The sequence below is a fragment of the Schistocerca serialis genome, chromosome 2 (genome assembly GCF_023864345.2).
Source record: "Schistocerca serialis cubense isolate TAMUIC-IGC-003099 chromosome 2, iqSchSeri2.2, whole genome shotgun sequence".
In the NCBI taxonomy this organism is placed as follows: domain Eukaryota; kingdom Metazoa; phylum Arthropoda; class Insecta; order Orthoptera; family Acrididae; genus Schistocerca; species Schistocerca serialis.
This window is the reverse complement of record NC_064639.1, coordinates 790366229-790389151: the sequence shown is the minus strand read 5'-3', so window position 1 is coordinate 790389151 and position 22923 is coordinate 790366229. Positions and strand designations below refer to the sequence as shown.

At 42.9% G+C, this 22923-nt stretch overlaps 1 protein-coding gene across 2 annotated transcripts in view; it reads left to right on the top strand.

Annotated features, from left to right (window-relative positions):
- Window positions 1-19287, top strand: part of LOC126458022 (cuticle protein 21-like) — a 98095-nt gene extending 78808 nt beyond the window's left edge. Inside the window, exons 1-2 of one of the 2 annotated variants that reach the window (XM_050094804.1) lie at window positions 14560-14585; window positions 17593-19287. In XM_050094804.1, coding sequence (XP_049950761.1) covers window positions 14574-14585; window positions 17593-18156 — 576 coding nt within the window. In that variant the 5' untranslated portion in view covers window positions 14560-14573 and the 3' untranslated portion in view covers window positions 18157-19287. Of the gene's footprint in view, window positions 1-14559; window positions 14586-17592 lie in introns of those variants that run through there. The other variant, XM_050094805.1, reaches the window with a different exon arrangement.
- The last annotated feature ends 3636 nt before the right edge of the window (window positions 19288-22923 follow it).

Below are 22923 nucleotides of genomic sequence, written 5' to 3'. Positions count from 1 at the left end.
CAAAACACTGGATGTGGCTATAGGCCATTAAAGAATATCATACATCTGTACGTATTGTTCTTTTTGCAAGATGTATTACCACTTCTGCGAATGCCAGGTGCACAAAGTTGTATATAACTTAATTTTTAATATTACGCTGTCAAATGTCAACAAAGTGCACAAATATTATTTTAAAAAGAGAGAAATGTTTATAGCAGGCAGATATCTTTATGTATATAAAAACTGAAACCATAACGATACAACGCGGTGTTACACTCAGAAGTGTCTCTGCTTGGAAGTAATATGTAACTGTTCATTTAGTACTGTATTGGTGGTGCTTTTTATTTCTCTAATTGTCCGCATGTTTTGCGTGTTTTAGTGTAGCGTCACGTGACTTGTAATGTAGTTTCACACTACAGAAGGGCCACAGCCACCTGACTGAATTAGCGACTACCGTAAATAGCCAGAAGTGCTCCAATCCTTGAATAATCAGTGATAACCTGAAGCACAGCAGCAACAGTACATAGATTGTACATAACGCGCGGTTCGGGCTAGAAACGTATTTCGTGTTATGTAACCGAACGCAGGTAAAGGTATGTTATATACGGATACAGAGGGTGTTGATCATTATCAGACACAATAGGAACCTGCGTTGGCCACGGTGGACAGACATCCGGCTGCTGCCTTCGGCCGTGGTGGCGTTGAGGCAACTGCGGCGAAAGCGATGCCTGGGATCCCCGATGTCGCAGCGCCTTCCGGTATGCCGGGCCTGGCCGGGTCACAATCACTTGATTGTGAACGACGAACAGTGGCGCGGTAGTGAATCTCAGGGTGGAAAGTGAAAATAGGTAGTAGCCGCATGGCTGTACGGTTACGCCACAAAAATATATTTTAGGACTTACCCATTTTCTCGAAATCTGCAGGGAGTAGGTGTGTCGACTATATGGAACTCCAGTGTAAGGAGGTGGTGGATCCCCTCATGGAGACAGCAGGCAGCTAAGGACGGTGGCTGCACGTGTGGTTGCCCGGAGCCCACGGGAAATGCAGACCACGCAACGAACTTGTGACGTCACACTAGTAGGCTCCGTGCAAAGCTCACCTTAAATCAATATGTAATCGAAAAGTTACCCACTAAGGGTCTTAACTTCGCCATGTGCTGTAAGAGCTTGCATTCATTTAAACGCGCAGCAAGAATTATTAAACTCGTCTGAAATAGTCACTCGCTCTCTGGTGGAGGGGCCTGTTGGCAGTCGTACCGTGACGTAGGCGGCACGGACTGTCTTTGTCGTGGGCCTCCGTTTGTTGCGGGGTCTGTTTACAGATGTGGAACAGGCTCTGAACACTACTGAGCGCATTAGGTGCAGCCCGTAGCAAATCATAGCTATTGTCTACACGAATTATGCCTGCTGCCTGGATTCAGAAACCATCTTCAGTTACTACAAGAGCCTGGGTTAATTGGTGAAGACAGGTACCTTCAGAATCGATCGCGTTCCTCTTGTTCAGAGCCGGGTCGAGGACTTGAACTAGAGGCTTAGATGATTCCGTAGCGTTTCTGGATGCTGATTTTTCGACCTCCACTATGGGATGGAGAATTGCAGGACTCCGTTTGAGACAGTGCGCACTAGTTTATCAAAGTGCACCTGTGGGAATATTCGGATGAACGAACACCTCCATAAGCCCGATAAAAAATTATAAGCTGATTATGGAGAAGAGAAAATCTCAGCCCCATATTACAGAGGACAGCATTCTTAATTTTAAATTACAATAATAAAATGTGGATTCTGGATAAAATTAATTAACTGTCGGAGCGTTTGTGGCAAGCTCCGAGAACTAGTCAGTAATAATGTCCATACAATAATTGGCTCAGGATGCTGCTTGAAGCGCGAGGTAAATAGAAACGTAACTTTTGGTTACAGTTGGATTTTATGTCGGAAAAACAAGATGGACGCCAGTGCCGCATGTGAGTTTATAGCCGTAAATGCGGGAAAGTAGTTTATATCGCACCAGAACATTTTGAAATTTACTGTCGTACTTACGCACCAACTAACGAGTGTAGTTTGTACTACGGAACACTCATACGATGGTTTCAGTGGCTGCGGTAGTTTGTGTTGTATTTTCTTTAGCAGGAAAGTGACGGTCTGCATATAATACGATTTTTGTACTTTTCGTAAAGGTCCTTATACTAAGATAAGAAACATAAGTATGTTTCTATTTATCACATTTATTATAATTAGCATTATTTTGAAAGGGTACAGTACCGCCCGACATTGAAAATAGGTACAACATTCGTCGTTATTCTTGTCAGAACAACATATTTTTTGTAATAATAACTCAATTTCACTTAATACACCGAAACCGGATACCACTGTAGGAAAGAATGACAATTAATTTTTTTTAATTGATCACATATGCACTCCCACAAAATAAATCCCTACATCCAATTTGGTGAGATCTGTTAAATGAATGAATGTATGGTCGTCTGCTAACCGCAGATAGTGAATGTGCAATATATGATCATCTTTGAGACGGTCCTTTGGTCACCTTTGGTGGAACCAAAGAGATGAAATTTACCTGAGCTTTGAGCGCCTGAAATGTGGCTGACCAATACAGTAGCATGGTGTTCCCCCACCTCGGCCGAGGTGCCAGATGACCTGAAGAACGACCATGTTTCAGCACTCTGGCGCTGGATCTTGTGTTGGTAAAACCTGTCTTAGGTGTGCTCCGTAAAGACAAAAGAGTGGAGAAAGTGGTATGGATGTGAAACACTTAAGAGTAGTTAGGAATAATTATTTCTCTATTTCAGGAACTTTTGGGGGGAGAATTAAATGACAGACAGGTAATATTAAGGGGATCGTAGTAATCTTCGGAAGTGACCAACGGTCACAGTGAAACCACGTGTAGCAATAAGTTGAAATACTTGCGAGTGCTAGTACTAAGTTGAAATACTTCCGAGTGCTAAAGTTAGGTTGAATTACTGGCGTGTGTACTATAAGTTGGAAATATTTAAGAAATTGCGTGTGCAGGACTTGAAATTAGAGACGAGCACTTCCACGTGGTGAGTACTGTGTGAGTCTCAACTGGGTATGAGACAAAGGATAAAGAGAAGTGCTCGTCCAAGGTATCAATTGAGGACTCGCGTGTGTGATGAATATGCTCTTAATATTACCTCTACATGTTATGTTTCCGAGTGACGCTAGACTCAAACTTTAATACTCAGAGAGAAGCAAGGTGAGTCAGCCGTCTATCCAGCAACGCCACTTGGCTTGCATTGCACAGGTAGACGTGCCTATATCCTCCAGACTTCGTAGTAGGAAAGAAAAGTTACGAAGTGGGGCAGTGTCGTGTGAAACTGGGATGAATACTTATTGAAGTGGGAAAGCTGAAAGTGAAGTGATTCTAACGTTGTGACTATTCTTTGTGGTGAATTATATGTTGCCAGTGTGATGTATTTCATTTAATTTAAGTATACGTGGTTTGCATGGGAGAGTAGCAAGATAGGTTCAGAGGCAGTGGGTTATGCATGTTCCTTTTTGTACCGCTCGGTATGGAGGAAATTTTCGTGATGATGGGTGTGACAGTCGAAGTGCGAGATTTAGAAAAAAAAGATCCACCATCCTACCCACAAAGTGCACTGTAGCGTTAGATAATTACAAGGCCATAAGATAGAGAATCACCAATGGTAAGCCATACCCACTGGGCGGAGTTTCTTATGTGTAATTGTTGTAGAAAATGTAATGGTGTGTTTAGGTTATCTTTGAATCATAATAGAATTTATCGAAATCAAAAAGATAGTGAAAAGAAAAAGATTGGTGGCCTTGTTCTTCGTATAGTGTGTAGTCATGATATCCAGAATTTATAATGTGTGTGCCATTCATATGCAGTGCGATGGCCACGTGTTGATCAAAGCCGTTGGGTAAGAAAGAAAATGTGGTATTGCCAGAGCGTAGTGAACAATCAGAGTTGTGTAAATTCCGAATAGTCAGAGTGCGTTATCCGTTTCCGTAGCGTAATATTCAAACACGAGAATAATTTGTAGCTTAATTGTGAGTACTAGAGCTCATAATCAGTCATTGATGTTACTCGATAAATAGGAATAAATCCACTCGCTTGGCAGACCACTCATCTTGCAGGCCTGACTGCTTGATGCCACACTATGAGCAGAGGCATCTGGGTGCCTCTCAATTTAAGTCCTATTTGACATTGCTATAATGTCGTACGATCAATTATTTAGCATGCGCAATGACAAATTCATAAAATAAAGAAAGGCGATTAGACTAAATTTTAATACATTTGTGAGACCTATTATCCTCAAACTAAGAAAAGTAACTTCAGCAGTGATAGTGAAAGTGGACGCTTCATAAGAGGTATAGTATTTTTCACCCCTTCGTCTTTACAGATATCGAGTACGATAGCTGGGAGTCAATACGGAAAGTCGTCTCCAGAAAATGTGACAGGTGCATTTGATGATTTTAAAGAACGTAAAATTAAACTGAACGAATGTGGCAGAGAATATGAAATACCAATTGAAACTTTCCTAATACACATTTGAGGGGAAGCTATTTGGGTATAAAATGTGGCAACAACGGGGCAGTGAATTGGAGAGCAACAGCATTACCACTTTCAACTGGAGAAAAACCTTTTAATCATTGAGTTCGACGATAGTGTGTTCGATCTTACGGCAATGGGCGTCAGGAAGTTGGCTTTTGAAATACTTGAGGCTAATCCCCATCTTGATAATTTATTCAGAAAAGAGAAAGATGATTGGTAAGAGATGGTTCTACGTTTTTGTGAAACGCCATCTCACACTGACTTCACGGCGACATGAAAATGGGCGTACTGTTACGGCTAGAGGGCTAGACAAAATATGAACAAGCTTTTTGATATTCTGGAAAAAGTGTATATTTTCAATGTTGACGAATGTGGTTCCTCAACAGCAGAAAAGAAATCGTCTAAGACATTGGCACTGAAGGAGGAACATCTAGTGGGCAGTGTTTGTAAAGTCGAAAGAGGAACTAATACCACAATTGTCTGCTGTACGAGTGCTAGTGGTAATTATGTACCTCCCATGACAATATTTAAGAGGCTCATGGTGCACTCCTCTCTAAAAACTGGTGCTCCTCCAGAAGCTCTCTTGGGAATTTCAGACACGGGTTACATCAATAGTGAGCCCATGATTAAATAGCTGGAACATTTTATGGCCTATGTCAAATCATCAGGAGAGAGAAAAGTTCTTGTGCTGGATAGCAGCTCGACACACTCCATTAATTTTTCATGGTGTTTTAGACTTACAACCTCCTGCACCTTAGTTCAGTAGTCAGCGCGTCTTACTGCTACGCAGCGCCCAGGGTTCGATTCCCAGGCGGGTCGAGGATTTTCTCCAGGCGGAGAGTGGGTGCTGTGTTGTCCTCATAATCGACACGCTAGTCGCCCAACGTGACGTCAGCTGAAAAGATCTGCAACTCGGCGCCCGAACTTGCCCACGGGGGTCTCTCGGCCATCAATACCATGCGAACTTATCATTTCCGTCCTGCTACTTCCGGGCACACGAAATACCACACACTTTTTTCAGCTGTTCATATTTCAATATTTAAGCCATTGCAAACCTATTGTCATGAAGTGCTGTGTAAATGGTTGCTAGCTAATGAGCCACCTGTGTCTCAGTCCGAGGTCTGTTCTCTGCTATCAGAAGCGTACAGCCGAGCAGTGACCTTTAACAATGTAATGAATGGTTTCAGAGCCACATCTGTCCAGGCCATTTTCCAGTGCTGACTTTGTTCCAGCCATTATTCATTCACAGAAAAGCGATCCTGATCAACCTGAAGAGACGCAATATGCCTTTCAATGCCAATGGCAGTGCTGAGAATGGACGTCATGAACCTAAAGTAGGCGTCTCCAACCCAGCAGATACAATAGTACCACAACCACTACGAATTACTCCTTCGAGCAGTCTTATAGTGATGTCCATGAAATAAGTACTTTGCTAAAACCGGTTACCAAACAAGGAAAAAGATTTAAAAAAGGTTCTCAAAAAACTGAACTGTTCTTCAAGCCTAACAACAATATGCTACAATAGATAAGGGACAAAATATATATTAAGGTTGCAACGAAAGAGTCGAAATCAACTAATGAACCTAGAAGTTCAAAAGAAGCAGAAAAGCAGCGAAAATGCTACTGGCTCATCGACATCACCATCTTGTTGAAGTTGCTGTGTATGACTGGTTTTGTCTCATGAGGAAAGAGTGGTGGAGGATATTGTGCAATGCACAGTCTGGAGCAAATGGGGTCAAGGAATCCGTGCTATTGTTTTAAAACATGAATGACTTTCAGTGTCAGTTTTGTGTATAAGTTAAACACTGGGCCTGAAGAATGATAAATGTATTTTTTTGCTTTCAATAACAATAATGCAGTATTTTGAATATTCTTAAAGTTCTGTTGTGTACTATATTCAGTAAAATACACAATTAACTGCTATAGAATATACCCTTATTGTGAAAAACAAATTTTTTAACTACAACCCGCTTAATGGTAGGTATAAGTACGATTTCGGGATCCTGTGGTGGAATTTAGGATACTGGTAGCCTAAATGGCACCATTTGCTGAGCTTTAGAAAAAGGCCAAATAAAAATAGTATATATTATGGCAAGCATTTCCTTTAAATGCTTTTATAAACAAAACACATATGATCGTTTTTATTTATTTATTTAATCGAAATAGAACACATTAAGGCTTCTACTGCACTTTTTATAAATCTTTGTGCGGTTTAGGCAATTTTGCTCTAATTCGCTTAAATCTGGCAATGCTAGCATACCTCTCGAATACGAAATACACTCCTGGAAATTGAAATAAGAACACCGTGAATTCATTGTCCCAGGAAGGGGAAACTTTATTGACACATTCCTGGGGTCAGATACATCACATGATCACACTGACAGAACCACAGGCACATAGACACAGGCAACAGAGCATGCACAATGTCGGCACTAGTACAGTGTATATCCACCTTTCGCAGCAATGCAGGCTGCTATTCTCCCATGGAGATGATCGTAGAGATGCTGGATGTAGTCCTGTGGAACGGCTTGCCATGCCATTTCCACCTGGCGACTCAGTTGGACCAGCGTTCGTGCTGGACGTGCAGACCGCGTGAGACGACGCTTCATCCAGTCCCAAACACGCTCAATGGGGGACAGATCCGGAGATCTTGCTGGCCACGATAGTTGACTTACACCTTCTAGAGCACGTTGGGTGGCACGGGATACATGCGGACGTGCATTGTCCTGTTGGAACAGCAAGTTCCCTTGCCGGTCTAGGAATGGTAGAACGATGGGTTCGATGACGGTTTGGATGTACCGTGCACTATTCAGTGTCCCCTCGACGATCACCAGTTGTGTACGGCCAGTGTAGGAGATCGCTCCCCACACCATGATGCCGGGTGTTGGCCCTGTGTGCCTCGGTCGTATGCAGTCCTGATTGTGGCGCTCACCTGCACGGCGCCAAACACGCATACGACCATCATTGGCACCATGGCAGAAGCGACTCTCATCGCTGAAGACGACACGTCTCCATTCGTCCCTCCATTCACGCCTGTCGCGACACCACTGGAGGCGGGCTGCACGATGTTGGGGCGTGAGCGGAAGACGGCCTAACGGTGTGCGGGACCGTAGCCCAGCTTCATGGAGACGGTTGCGAATGGTCCTCGCCGATACCCCAGGAGCAACAGTGTCCCTAATTTGCTGGGAAGTGGCGGTGCGGTCCCCTATGGCACTGTGTAGGATCCTACGGTCTTGGCGTGCATCCGTGCGTCGCTGCGGTCCGGTCCCAGGTCGACGGGCACGTGCACCTTCCGCCGACCACTGGCGACAACATCGATGTACTGTGGCGACCTCACGCCGCACGTGTTGAGCAATTTGGCGGTACGTCCACCAGGCCTCCCGCATGCCCACTATACGCCCTCGCTCAAAGTCCGTCAGCTGCACATACGGTTCGCGTCCACGCTGTCGCGGCATGCTACCAGTGTTAAAGACTGCGATGGAGCTCCGTATGCCACGGCAAACTGGCTGACACTGACGGCGGCGGTGCACAAATGCTGCGCAGCTAGCGCCATTCGACGGCCAACACCGCGGTTCCTGGTGTGTCCGCTGTGCCGTGCGTGTGATCATTGCTTGTACAGCCCTCTCGCAGTGTCCGGAGCAAGTATGGTGGGTCTGACACACCGGTGTCAATGTGTTCTTTTTTCCATTTCCAGGAGTGTAGTTTTAGTGAGGACAAGTGTTTAAGGTAGATCAGTCACAGTAATCGATACCTGAGAGGCTGTAGGGGCTCCATATTATGGCAACATATGATGAAAGTCGCACGTATATTTTCTGATCATGTTACACGAGTATTAAAGCGGAGATATTTCTAAATACTTCATCCGAAAATTACCTTGTGTAGCTAATCAGAGAACCGATTCATGAGGTTAACATCTTAGATCTCCTGGTTGTAACCAAGCCTTAACTTTCCGATCCACTTGCAGCAGAGCAGAGAGTCAGTGATCATAATGTCGCTAATCGTCACTGACTACAGGTGTCACTGGGAATGTTAAGAAAGTAGAGGGATATTCCTGCTTAGCAAATGTGACAAGAAACAAATTTCTGGTTACCTACGCACACAACATGAAACATTCATCTTTAAGATTTGAGGCAATAGGTACAAATGGAGAAAGTTGAAAAGCTTTGTATAATGCATCTTAGGCAGGTATGTGCCGAACACAGTTGGAAGGGATGGGAAAGACCTGGAATGGGTCAACACCCACCGTTCGACAGTTGCTCTGAAATAAAAGAGACTTCACGGTGGAGTTAAACGTAGCTAAATTAACGGACAAAACTGAACGAAACCGAGGTGAGTGCAAGGAGAGCCATACGCGAAGCGTTCAGTAAATTCGAAAATAAAACTGTGTACTCATCCGACTAAAAATTGTAATAAGTTTTACGCTCACGTCAAGTCAGTTAACGGATCAAAACTGTCTACCCAATATCTCAGGGACCACAATGACATAGGAACGGAAGACGGCAAAACAGAAGGCCGATTTTTTCCAAAATCGATTCACTGATGAACATTGTACCATAGTTCCTCTTTTCAATCGTCGCATGAACACCGAATGGATATATCGTTGTAAGTGACAGGGGGTGGGGGGGAGGAGGAGGTTCGTAGAATACCGACTAAAATCGCTTAACAGAGGAAAGGCGACTGGATCTGATGGGATAGTTATATAATTCTGCTTAGAGTACGCGAGGGATCTCTCTGCTTTTATGGAAACAGTTTGTCGTTAGTTTCCAGAGAATCTAAGTGTTCCAAATAGCCGCGTGTGGTAGCCTTGCGGTCCGAGGCGTCTTGTGACGGTTCGCGCGGCTCCTCCCGTCGGAGGTTCGTGTTCTCCCTCGGGCATGGATGTGTGTCCTTAGCGTAAGTTAGTTTAAGTTAGATTAAATAGTGCTAAGCCTAGGGACCGATGATCTAAGCAGTTTGGTCGCATAGGCCTTACCACAAATTTTCAAATTTGTTCCATATAATTGGAAAAATTCGTATTCCATCCCCGATCTCAAGAATGGGCGTCTAACAAATGCAGACGACCTCAGGTCTATAACTGTTGGAGAATTTTTCAACACATTTTCTGACCTTTCTGGTGACTGAAGATCTCCTCTGTTCAACACGGATTCCACGTGAAAACCAACTCGCTCTGTTTATCCACGAAATCCAGGAGGCAATAGATACCTGCACCCTGATTGATGACGGATTCTTTGACTTCCGAAAGCCGTTCCGTATTGTCGACTAATTCACAAAATACGAGCGTACGGAACATAGTACCAGCTTTGCGGTTACATTGAAGAGTTCCTAGCCAATAGAACACAGCATATCATTCTTAACGGAAGAGAAATATTCAGATGTAAAAGCAGTTTCCTGCGTGCCCCAAAGGCGTGTTGTAGAACCGTCACTGTTCAAAATACGTACATGACCTAGTGGGTAACGTCAAAAACTTCATGAGGTTGTTCAAATGGTTCAAATGGCTCTGAGCACTATGCGACTTAACTTCTGAGGTCATCAGTCGCCTAGAACTTAGAACTAATTAAACCTAACTAACCTAAGGACATCACACACATCCATGCCCGAGACAGGATTCGAACCTGCGACCGTAGCGGTCGCTCGGCTCCAGAACCGCACGGCCACTCCGGCCGGCTGAGGCTGTTCGCGGTTGATGATTTATATAGGTACACGACAATGCAATTGTAGCGAAATGCAAGGAAACTTGTGGAGGATCGACGAATGGTTCAGCGATTGCTAGTTGATGCTCAAAATTAACAATTGCAAAATATTGTGCAAAAGTAGGCTGTAAGACCTTTTATTGTCAAGTCAAAGATTTGACGAACAATCACCGGAATAATTCGCATTTGATAAATATCCGGATGTATGCGTACGAAATGATTAAAGTGAATCAACCAAATTACACTAACAGAAGGAAAGGAAAATGCCAAACAGAAATTCATTGACGGAATTCTCAGGTATTGTAGCTTACCAACGAAGGAGGTAGCTTACAAAACCGTTGTTTGAGAGATACTGGAGTGTTGTTCCTCGATCTGGAACTTAACAGGTGCAACTGACAGAGGCAACACAGATGATCTACAGGTGAAGAGAGTTGGTTTAGTGAGCGCGAAAGCATCCAATTCCAGTAGCAGTTGCCACAAGAGCCGTAGTACACAACGATGTGTTTTACTGTTAAAATTCCAAGACCGAATACTCCTAGAAGGGTCAAACTATATAGTGCTTCCACCTACACAAATCTTACAAAAAGTTCATAAAGTCAAGTTAGAGATTCGACCTTACATGGAGGATCTCAACAGACCTTCTTCAAGCGCACCTTTAGCGATGGGAACGGGGGAAGCGACATTGGTGTACGAAGTACCCTTCACTAAAATGTAAATGTTCCCGATTATTTTGTGTAAGTTTTTCACGTAACGTTTCCGTGAACGTACCATATGGGACAGAGATATTTCTACTGGGGAATTATAGTCATCCATAAGAGCAGTCGCGGATGGACAAAAACAAGACAACAAAAACTTTAAGATGGTGAAAGCATATTAGTGAAAGAAGCAGTATAACGTTCCTAAATGCATTTTGCTTTTACGTAAGCCCTAATCACTCAGCAGTCTCATTATTACTTCATGAAAGCTATAGTAACGGGCTAGTATAACAAAAGTAAAATCAGAAATTTGAACAAAAATGGTAAAATTGTATTCATATAACAAATATTTAAGTATATACGTGAATGTTTCTCTTCCTTTTTCTTTTGCAAACTTATTAACTGTCTCACCGCAATCGATTATTTGAAGAAAACTTTATTTCTAAAAAAGTGCAAAGTGTGGAAGATCCATTTCCATTGATAGAATTCTTGGAAAGTGCAGCGCACCTGTTGAAAAACCCACATACAATGTACTAGTGAAACTTATTTCAGACTATTGCTCCCGCTTTGGAGTCCATATCAAGTAGGCCTGACAACACGCAGACGTCGAAGTAATTCGGAGACTTGCAGCTAATGTCGTACACACATCGGTAGAGCCGGCTCGAGAGTCTTACAGAGTTAGGGAAAACAAATGGGAAACGTTGTGAGAAGACGACAAGGTCCTCACTAAACCGTGCTAGATGAATTCATAGGAGGGGAGAGCGTTGTACCTGGAGGACAGTGTACATAGGAACACATGGTGTTCCCTAGTCGGCGTTTCAGTCTAGAGACTGCTTTTAAAATAACATAAATGCGCACTGGAAATCGCCATAAGCTGCATTTTCTACTGTTTTTGTTCTTGTGACACATGAGGTATTGTTTTGTCTTGTGTTTGTAAACACACTGTATGAGAAAGAAACGACGCATCAAAAAGGAAATATCCGAATGGGACTGAAATTAGTAGATGTGATCTGCATGTACAGACAAGCAAATGATTACAATTTCAGAAAATTGCAAGATTTATCTAAGTGAAAAAGCTTCACAAATTGAACAAGTCAATAGAGTAACGTGTTGGTCCATCTCTGGCCCTTATGCAAGCAGTTCTTCGGCTTGGAATTGATTGATACAATTGTTCGATGTTCTCCCTGGGGGATATCGTGCCAAATCCTGTCCAATTGGCCCGTTAGATCGTCAAAATCCCGAGCTGGTTGGAGGGCTCTGCTCGTAATGCTCGAAACGTTCTCAGTTACGAAAGGGACCCGGCGACCTTGCAGGACAAGGTAGGGCTTGGTAAGTATTAAGACAAGCAATAAAACCCTCGCCGGTTTCGGGCGGGCATTAGCTTGCTGAAATGTAAACCCAGGATGGCTTGCCACGAAGAGCAACAAAATGGGGTGTGAGATACAGTCGACATACCTCCGTGCTGTAGGGGTGCCGCGTATGACAATCAAAGGGGTCCTCGTATGAAAAGAGATGGCGCTCCAGACCGTTACTTCTGGTTGTCGGGCAGTATGGCGCGCGACAGTCAGGTTGGTATCCCCCTGCTGCCCGTGACGTCCCAGACACGTCTTCCCCGGTCATCGTGGCTCAGTTCGAAGCGAGACTCATCACTGAAGAAAACAGTACTACAGCCAATGAGCTTCCAGACCGAAGATGTGTCTTGAGACTCCAGTCTAACTGTCGCCCGCCACACGGCACGATACCCAGCAGGGATGGTCTGGGGTGCCATTTCTTTTCATAACAGGACCCCTTTGGTTATCATCTGAGGCACCCTTACAGCACAGCAATACGTCGACGATATTCCACGTCCCGTTTAGTAACCCTTCTTGGTAAGCCATCCTGCCATAATGCTCGCCAGCACACGCTTAAAGTTTCTACTGTGTTGTTTCGTGTTTGCCAAATCCCACCGTGGCCATCAATGTCTTCGGATCTCTCTCCAATTGAGAACATTTGGACCATTATGATGAGAACCCTCCAACCCGTCGGGGATCTTCAAAAACTAGCCACTCCAGTTGGACAGAATTTGGCACAATCCCTCAAGAGGACATCGAACAAATTTAACAGTCGATGCGAAGCCGAATAACTGTTTGCAAAAAGGCCAGAGGTGGAAATGAAACACATAGACTATAAATCCAGAATTGTCAAGATTTTCTCAATTGCAACACTTTTAATTTTTTAATAGAATATTTGTCTCTAGGTACATGACCGTATTGTACCTTGGAACAGGTTTTCACATTTGAAAAAATAACTTAGATTTCAAGAACATATTTTATAATTCCAGAAGAAGAGTCCATCACCCGTACAGTGAATACTATCGTTTGAAAATGGAGTAAGGAAGTATATTAAAAATGGTTCAAATGGTTCTACGCACTATGGGACTTAACATATGAGGTCATCAGTCCCCTAGGACATCACACGCATCCATGCCCGAAGCATGATTCGAACCTGAGACTGTAGTAGCAGCTCGGCCACAGTGGCCGGCGAAGTATATTAAACTCCTATTACAGAGCTGGCTAGAGACGGAAGTGTGAAATGTGTTCCAAGGTACAAGACTCTCTCCTATATGTTTGAGGATACCAGTGCAACAGTTCTAATGTCTCCATCGTACATGTAGCCTAGGAGCCATAGGAAGAAGTAAGATCTCTGTAACGCATATGGAGGCCTACAGTCGCTATTTTGTTGGATCATCTTGGAATGAGCTAAGACAGGGAATACCTAGTATTGGTATAAAATACCCTGTGTTATACACTGTACTGTGACATACGGAATATTTATGAACGTGTAAAACCTCGAACGAAGTTGTTGCAGTTGTATTAATTGTGTAACATCTGTCCCCATGTAATATTGGGCTAAATTAGTCTTCTGGGGCTAAATTAGTCTTCTGATGTTCCTAATTTAGCTAAACTATTGGAGTACGTACTTCCACGCAGAAATACAGTAACGTTTTAGTTGTATGAATTACAAGTCAGTTTTAGTGTTTGACACCTTAGTGACGCATTGCTTTGAGATGGATGAGTCGCAAGCAACAATAGATAATGGGTCTTCCAGACATGGATTATTTTGTACAGACTTTTTAAAAATCATTTTTCTTTTTCATTTCCGTTTGAATCATTAGCGACGTACAGCTTGTTTCTTTAGGGAAAGGACGATCTAAGGAATTAATCTATTCCATGTTGAAGGAACTGTCCGAGCATTTCTTTTTTTTTTTTTTTTTTTTTTTTTTGAGAAAGACAGTGAAACTAGAACGCGGTAACCATATTATTGTAGTTGGCTATTCGCGAATGAGTCATTTTTTGTTGTGCTGTGTGCGATTCATTCACATATCTATTCGGACTCAAAGTCAAGCAGTTTTATTGTAAAAGTTTAGTTTTTCACTCGAATGTGGAGCAACTTCAGATCGGTCAGAGAGTTTCGTAGTAGCTGCAGAAATCGTAATTAGGGTAGGTGTGTCCAAGGTCTGCTGGAGAGGAATTCAGGCTTGTGGCCGGTGGCCGTCCTCGACGCCTCCAGCGACGCACGTTGCGAAAACGCAGCGCCCTACCACGCTGGCCGTGGGTATATAACTGCTGGCCGGCCAGGGTACCGGCAGTTCTGCACTCACACCGGCAACAAACTCATCGACATGGCCTGCAAGGTGGGTGCCTGCCGACTGCGACTGAAGTGTCATTAATTCAGCGCTTCGGACGTAGACTCATCAGTGCTATTGGATAAGTTTGTGAGGAATAACGTCAATATGTCAGAAGTGAGATTTGATTGATTACAGTTCTACTAAACGGGCGCAAAGCACACTGCTTCCAATACTTTATTACGTAGTCGACTTTCAGCTCACACAAATGCTGTGTGATCTGAGGCTGAAATATATAGCAAAAACGTACGAGAAAGTCAGTGTGCCTTCAGTGCTCGGTTCCTATTATACTCGTATATCTTGAGTATTAACTGAGTAGCCAACGGCAGCTGACGCAATACTTTATTACGTGCAACCGTCACGCTAACATCCTTCAAGACAGTGGCTCATAACACTTTTATTTGACGAGTGTGAACTTAACAGATATCTTCTATAAGAAGTACGATTTCTACAAATTCGTTGGTAGTGTGCTGGGAAAATCTGAAATGAATTTTAATGACAAAAATGTTGTAGATAAGACACATTTCCTACAAAAAGAGTCGCAGAAAATCCGATGAATAATATTACATGATACCCTGCAATTTACTTCATTGCCCTACATAACAGGGTAAGAGCTGTGCATATGAAAGTTTTGCTTTTGGAGGGGGGGGGGGGGGGGTGAGGGATGGAGGCCAATTCCGTATGGCTAGTTCGATTTAGATGTGACGTAGTTTCTTTAAGTCCTTTAAAGCAAAAACCCGAATGGTCCGCTTCAAAAGACACAGATGGCTTCCTTCCGCACCTTCCCTAGAACCGACCTTGTCCTCCGTCTCTAACGACATTACAGATTGGTTGTTAAACCATGATATACCTTTCTTGCCCTGTTCCATAAACTGGTTTCAGTAAGCCCATATATCTACGAAAATTGTAAAAAGTGCTTGTACGATAATGACTGGTAGGTCTCTGCCTTTTAATGTTGTGTCTGCCGCCTATGTCACTCTGAATACTCATATGCAAGGAAACTGCTTAGTTGTGTGAGGTGAGAAAGGGCGGGGGGGGGGGGGGGGGGAGCGGCGTGAGGAGGGGAGGAATTCATGACTCATTTTGTAAGGATCGATTGTGAAATGCCACATCATATGTTTATAGTAATTTTTTTTAATATTAGGCTGTCAAACTTGCAGTTAACGTTGAACATTTGCGTTAAATGCGTTAGCGGAACAAAGCACTGCCTGACCTGTGAGTCATATTTGCATTAATGCAAGCAAGAGGAAATATCAAAAGCATATTTAATGCTGAAGCTGTGCTGTGCAGATGCAGTCTGTAATAAATGAAAGCCTACCTGACAAGAAGCACCAAACTGGTAGTTCCGTGTACCAGTGACCAATATTTACACATACCGAAACGTAGCGTGAACTCCGTTCACAGGTCCTGGCGAACTCATCGCTACCGAACGACCGCTGTGTCATCCTCAGCCAATAGCGTAATTGGATACGGTATGGAGGAGCGTGAAGCCAGCACACCCCTTTGCCGGCTGTTGTCAGTTCTCGTGGTCAGACTATCTACATGCGCTCCTATATTTATACTCTGCAGTACACTTTAAAGTGCACGGCGAAGGGTACATCGTACCAATACTAACGATTTTCTCTCCTATTCCATCCACGTATTGGGCGAGGGAAAAATGACAAGCCATATGCCTCTGTGCTTTCGCTAATCTCCCTTATCTTACTCTCATTAGCTCTACAAGCAACATTCGATTGTGTCAGCTTGATGGATGGACAAACTTCGAATATAGGTTCTCTAAATTTACTCATTTCCAGAGAGCTATATTGCCGGCCGCGGTGGCCGAGCGGTTCTAGTCGCTTCAGTTCGGAACCACGCGACTTCTACGGTCGCAGGTTCGAATCCTGCCTCGGGCATGGATGTGTGTGATGTCCTTAGGTTAGTTAGATTTAAGTAGTTCTATGTTCTAGGGGACTGATGACCTCAGATGTTGAGTCCCATAGTGTTCAGAGCCATTTGAACCATTTAGAGAGCTATATTGCCTTTCTTCGAACGATTCATATTTAAATTAAATTTCAGAACAGTCCCACCTCTACCTCAATAATAGAGATGGTAGCAATAATTCAACCCGAAAGTATCTTTCTCTAGAAAAAAAGACATATGTACATTGGTTTAAATTTTCCAGGTGCCCCATAGTTATACTTACACCTCTTTCCCTCCCCTGTCACCCACCACAACCCAGCGAATGACGTGGCTGTTCTGGGTCCTCACAAATTTCCCCAACGTAGTAGAGGTACCAAATTTGGTTGAAATTGTTCCAACGTTCCAGAGTTATCTTCACATATAACTCCATTCAGCTGCCGCCCCCATATCAATGGATGAAACCCCATCAGAATTGTCACCAGACAGACCATTAAACCAGAACGCTTTAGTTTCGATACTAATAGTGGTCGCTTTTTTACTATTTTTAAATTTCACACCGCCACCCTAGACCTTCGCGTGTTACAAATGTCTTACCTCAACAGTATATAAACTGTTTTGTATCAAACTCACGACTTCCACTGTAAATGTTTATTTTTATCGAAAACCTTTTTCTCAGTGTAGACCAGAGGGTATCGCTAAGTACAGGAAACTGTACGACAGAGTTAAAAGTAAACCTACAATCTCCAAGCAGTTCAGTAGCTTGCGGTGGGTCTCTACTCGTGAACGGGACAATGAAATTTATGTAAATGGTTCAATCTCTTAAGAGGGCCCGTAGAGACATTTCGAGGTTAGAACATGCACTCACGGTCATTTTATGGCAGGCTACATTTTTCTCATATTGAGGATAGGTCGTTAGCGAAGTAAACTCCCTGTGGAATATACATCTTAACGTGTAAACATTTCATAAGCTGTAACTACTAACTGTAAACCAAACATAACAACACGACAGAATTGAACAGAAATAATGATTTCAATCTATGGAGTGATTTAACATGAATTAAAAGTTTGACTAAAAGCTTGCACACGCGTCTGACAGAGCTTCCATATGTTGTAGCTGATCGTCCTCGCCGCCTTCGTGGCCGTGGCCCGTGCCGGCTACCTGGGCGCCCCTGCCGTCTACGCCCCCGGCGCTCCTCTGGCTGCCCGCGCCTACGCCGCCCCCGTGGCGTATGCTGCCCCCGCTCTCCGTGCTGCCCCCGTGGCCTACGCCGCCCCTGCCCTGCGCGCCGCCCCCCTGGCCGTCGCCCCCGCCGTGAGGGCCGCCCCCGTCGCCGTCGCCGCCCCCGCCGCAGTGGCCGCTGAGTACGACCCCAACCCCCAGTACAGCTACGCCTACAATGTGCAGGACGCCCTCACCGGTGACTCCAAGACCCAGCAGGAGAGCCGCAACGGTGACGTCGTCCAGGGCAGCTACAGCCTGGTCGAGCCTGACGGTTCCATCCGCACCGTCGACTACACCGCCGACCCCGTCAACGGCTTCAACGCCGTCGTGCACAAGGAGGCCGGCGCCCACCCCGCCCCCGTCGTCGCCAAGGTGGCCGCCCCCGTCGCCTATGCCGCCCCCGCCGTCGCTAAGGTCGCTGCTCCCCTCGCCTATGGAAAGGCCATCCTGGGTTAAAAACAACAACGACTTGGAACAGACAAGTATCTAGAAAATTCCCACCAAGTTCCCATCCCTTTTCCCTGTCCAGAAACATTTCTACTGTGCCTTTTTATGTACATAAATTGTCCTATTTATTGTGTGTGAATGAGTCTTCCAGTCCGTAAAAAGCAAAACGAATAAAATTCGTTACAACCACAAAACCTGTTACTATGTGGAACACTCATTTTACCACCACGTATCTTATTAATGATTCTTCTGTGACACCTAAATACAGGAATTATGCTTAAGATTAAAATCTAGAATGGTGTGAGTACGATTCGCAACGTGTAGCTTGTTTATAGAGGTAGCCAGTTTTTTTAAGACCTGTCAACAGTGTTTTCACAATGCCTAGCTTGTTTCTGGAGGTAGCCAGTTTGTTAAGACCTGTCAACACTGTTCAAGTTTCCTCACAGTTATCAGATTATTTCAGATGTATGGAAGCTGTCCCTTTAAACCCCTTCACCGCACAGGAAAATGAAAAGAGACCACCAGCCTAGGTTCAAGTTTCAAGCTACAACATTCTAATTAGTGTATGTTGAAACTGGCTGATACAGAAAGTTATCACAATTATGCACATAGCATGAGATGCATCGATTACAAAGAATTACCAAACTGAAATTTTTCTTACTGGGACTGTGTGCATAAAAAACTCATTGCATTGGTAAATGATCTTATTCTTGGATTTTGTAGTATTGAGTGCTAGAGTAGTAGAAGGAGATGGAAACTTGGATGCGAGAGATGCCCCATGACGTAGAAAACTCGCAGGGAGAAGAAGAAGAAGGAGGAGGAGGAGAAGGAGAAGTGATCTTACCCTTTACGCGATTTGTCACGAGTATTATGATACAAAACGCCTGAGATACAACAAAAACTTTGTTATCCTGTAGGACCAACTGACTCATTGCGTAAAGAAGTCGATCAAAAACAATCAGCTCACGTTTGAACAGTGGCAGCACGGCAACAATACGGCTCACCGCAAATGCTGGCATGTGTAACCGACAGCAGGGAAAATATCAGTTGCACAAGATAATTAATATTGTGAATTATCATTTATAACGAAATAAAGCTCACCAAATTACGACTCACCTTAGCTTCCTAACGACGAGTGTAAAAGAATATGCAACAAAATAAAAAAAAAATTGATCAGTATAACAAACGCAGTACTGACCAAGTGACGGTTGGCTCTAAATTTCTCCAGCTTATTAATTTAAGAAATATATTAAATAATACTACTGTTGAATGTGAAGCCAACACTGAAGGACGGCAAGGAATGACATCAACAGCAATAGTGAAGTGAAAATCAATATGGATGAAACATATGTAATCTGCCAAGGTGTAGTGTAATTGACACTTTGTACAAGAACATTAAATAGAATTTCGAAGAAGCTAATCCTAGCTTAAGATGTGCAGATGGGATAGATGTAAGACCAGAAATATGACGGGCTAAATATAAAGACTATGCAATGGAGAAATATGACAAAGGAGACGCTACATTTGGAAGAAGGGAGCTAACTGTAATGACTTGAGCTTAAGAAATTCACAAGACTTAGGAAGATAAGTGGGAGTGTATGAACTCGAATGTATTAATTGTGGTTACCAGAGCATTCGGACCTTTCATTAGAAAATTACAAGTGAAACTCAAGTTTACAGATGTCATTGCTCTACAGACTCAGAGTAAAAAGAGTTTTTTAAATTGCGACCGACTGCCTATTTGATACAGAGTTTAGATTAGTGTCTAAGGGATTAATAATGAATCAGTGATGCATTGTCAAGATGAAACAATACGAGACTGGAATAGAAGGGAGAACCGATAGAGGTTCTCAAGGTACTCTCCGCCACACACCGTCAGGTGGCTTGCGGAGTATGGATGTAGATGTAGATAGATGTAGATGAACACAAAAAATACCTAAGTATCGTTATTTGGGAAGATACTTTGCGAAGACTGCGGAATGTCTGTGAGTTTGAAAATTAGTTATGTCTTATGTCAAGGAAGACGTCAACAGCAGATTGAAGAAGATGAGATCATGTTTTCAATCAGATGATTTTAGTGACGCCAAATATTTACAAAGATTGGTGGAGTACGTTTCTGAAACTGTATACACTTGTAGCAGAGGACTGAATAACTCAGCGCCGTGGACTGGGGAAATACAGCAAGCCTTTGTTTTGAGGATATGAACATAAACGACTCAGATGTTTCTACTTATTAGACCAGTTTTCTACTTGGATATTAAATACGCCATTATTACACGTTGCCGAGAAGACAGAAAACGCATTAACTGTTGAACCGCAACAGTCCCTCGTGGAGTACAGTATTAGACTTACGAATGCATTAAATAATACAACGCGCAGGAAAATAAAAATCAAGTAGGGAATACATCCCTTAGTAAGACATAATGCCTCTGTACTGACAAGTTTTACGACCAGTATGGTAATAAACGAAAAAATAGAAATAATAAATTTTAGCAGTTATATACACAATCGTTATTATAAATAAAGTAGTCATATCAATCAGTGTGCACTATGCACTGTGCTCTTATTCATGCACTGATATCAACGATGAAACACGAACAGCAAGGGTGAAAATTAATTCTGCTCTAGGGCAATAATTTTCTGACGGCCAATTGACCGCTGGCAGTCAGTAGCGGATTGGGAGGGAGCGAGAGAAAGGATTGTACGCACAACTCTTCATCTCTCGCGTGCGGTAATCCGAGCTACCTGCTCTAAAGCTGTCTTCCGATGAAAGGTTGGTCAGACAGTGTCAATTTGACGTAATATGTTCTTGTCCTTCCCAAGCGAACAGGGATCCAACACCAGTGAGATCAAGCTAGCTAGCGCATATCTTTTAAGAATGTAATGAAAATCGAGTCTACATGTAACACACGCTAGAGCATATCTTTGCAGAATGTCATATCTATCTTCTCCACCCATAGCAACTATACTGAAAAGCAACACAAAACGTGTAATGAGCAAATATTTCTTTTAAATACCAAGGGACATTAACTAACATCGCCTGTCTTGTAACGTAGTTCTTACGAACATATGTACAGCAGTACGTGTTTCGTAAATAGCGACCCACTTTCTCTTCCCAAGATCTGTTCAATAGCACATCACCTTACACCATTCACTTAAATACGACGCTATTAAAAGCTTAACTGGAAATTGACACTGTCCTGCACTAGCACGCCGTGTAGGTAATGAGGGGAACGTTGCTCGTCCACTTGCTGGGGTTGACTATAAAGAAATGGAAATACAAGTAGAATGCATACCGGTCATCGAGTCGACGCCAATAAAAGGAAAGTAATGACGATGCCGTTCTGAATCAAGGACTACTTTTGCTATGCACAATATATAGTTTAAAAGCACTACAGCACTGAACTACAAGCACCTTTGCTCTTGGTGTTACTGTTCTGCTTACACTCTCCACCGATGAGCAAATTTCTACCTTCTCTTCTTTGGTGAATATTGGACTCACACAAATTTTCTACTCAAGACGCCTAACTGAACAAAAGCGTTCATATTCCGTGAGTTTCCGTTTCTTTACTGGAAACTCTAGCAAATGGACGGGCTATGTTATCCCAGATATCTACACTGTGTGATAATACGGAAGAGCGTTAATTTTATGTAAAGTTGTTTATAACTTGATGTGTACTGTGTGCTAGTAAGGTGGATCAAAGTCAGCTTCGTGCTGACTTTTCAATAACGTTATGCTAACTGAGATTCGTCTTTGAACAGGTCTTGAGGAGGGGATGTGGATTTCCGTATAAAAATAAGGGGTGCTGTTTATGAAAGATCCTACAACTCATATCTTTGTAACGAACGAAGTTACAAGAAAACCAGTCATGCTTGTTGATGTCCACCTGGTAGCTAAAGAACATTTTCTAGATACATTTTTTATTTTCCTTCTGGAATAAAGTTTTAGAATGGGTCAAAATAAGTGACTCAGTACAAAAAGTTTATAAAAAAGAGTTGAGCAAAGAAAGGAACGGAAACTAGTAACTACAAAAAATATAGGTGTACTAGGATATCCTAAAAGGAGAGTCTTCCCACTGGATAGAGCAGTGCCACAATGGGATCTGTGGAGGACAACACGAGTAATACTACGTGAAATATGTGCTGATATGTACGTATGAAGAAACAAAAATAAATAAATAAATAAACTGAAGATGACCGACATGAAAGAAATCGAAAGAATGATCACAGTTTAAAATATAGTACACAATATGTAAAATGTTGTGACTCGGCTGATGTTTGGTACTTTAACCATGCTACGGAGTTCTACATAAATAATAAATGTCAAACACATTATATAGCAATATTGCAGTGAATATTGTATTCCGAGGATGGACTGAATTGAGTCAGACAGAAACACAGATGAGGACAAAATGAAAAAGTACCACTACAACACATTTTTTTAGTAACGTACATTAAAACTGAAGAGAATGATGTAACAGAGAAAATAAATGCGTCTTTGAGCAAAAAGAATTTTAGATACATAATCAAATAATGTAGATATTTGTAATAAGATAATTAGCTATCTCAATTGCATTTTTGATTTTGAATTAGTTGCTTTTAGAAAAAATGGGCAGTCGCTGATCTCGGTCCTGTACCTCTGTATAGAAAATTGTGCTCTAATGAGTTTGCTGGTGAACTGCATTCTGTAGTGGCATTTCGAAGAGAACTGTAGTTGCTCTTTCTCATCTCCTGTTACATATAACTTCTGGCGTTGCACCAGACGACTAGTATCTT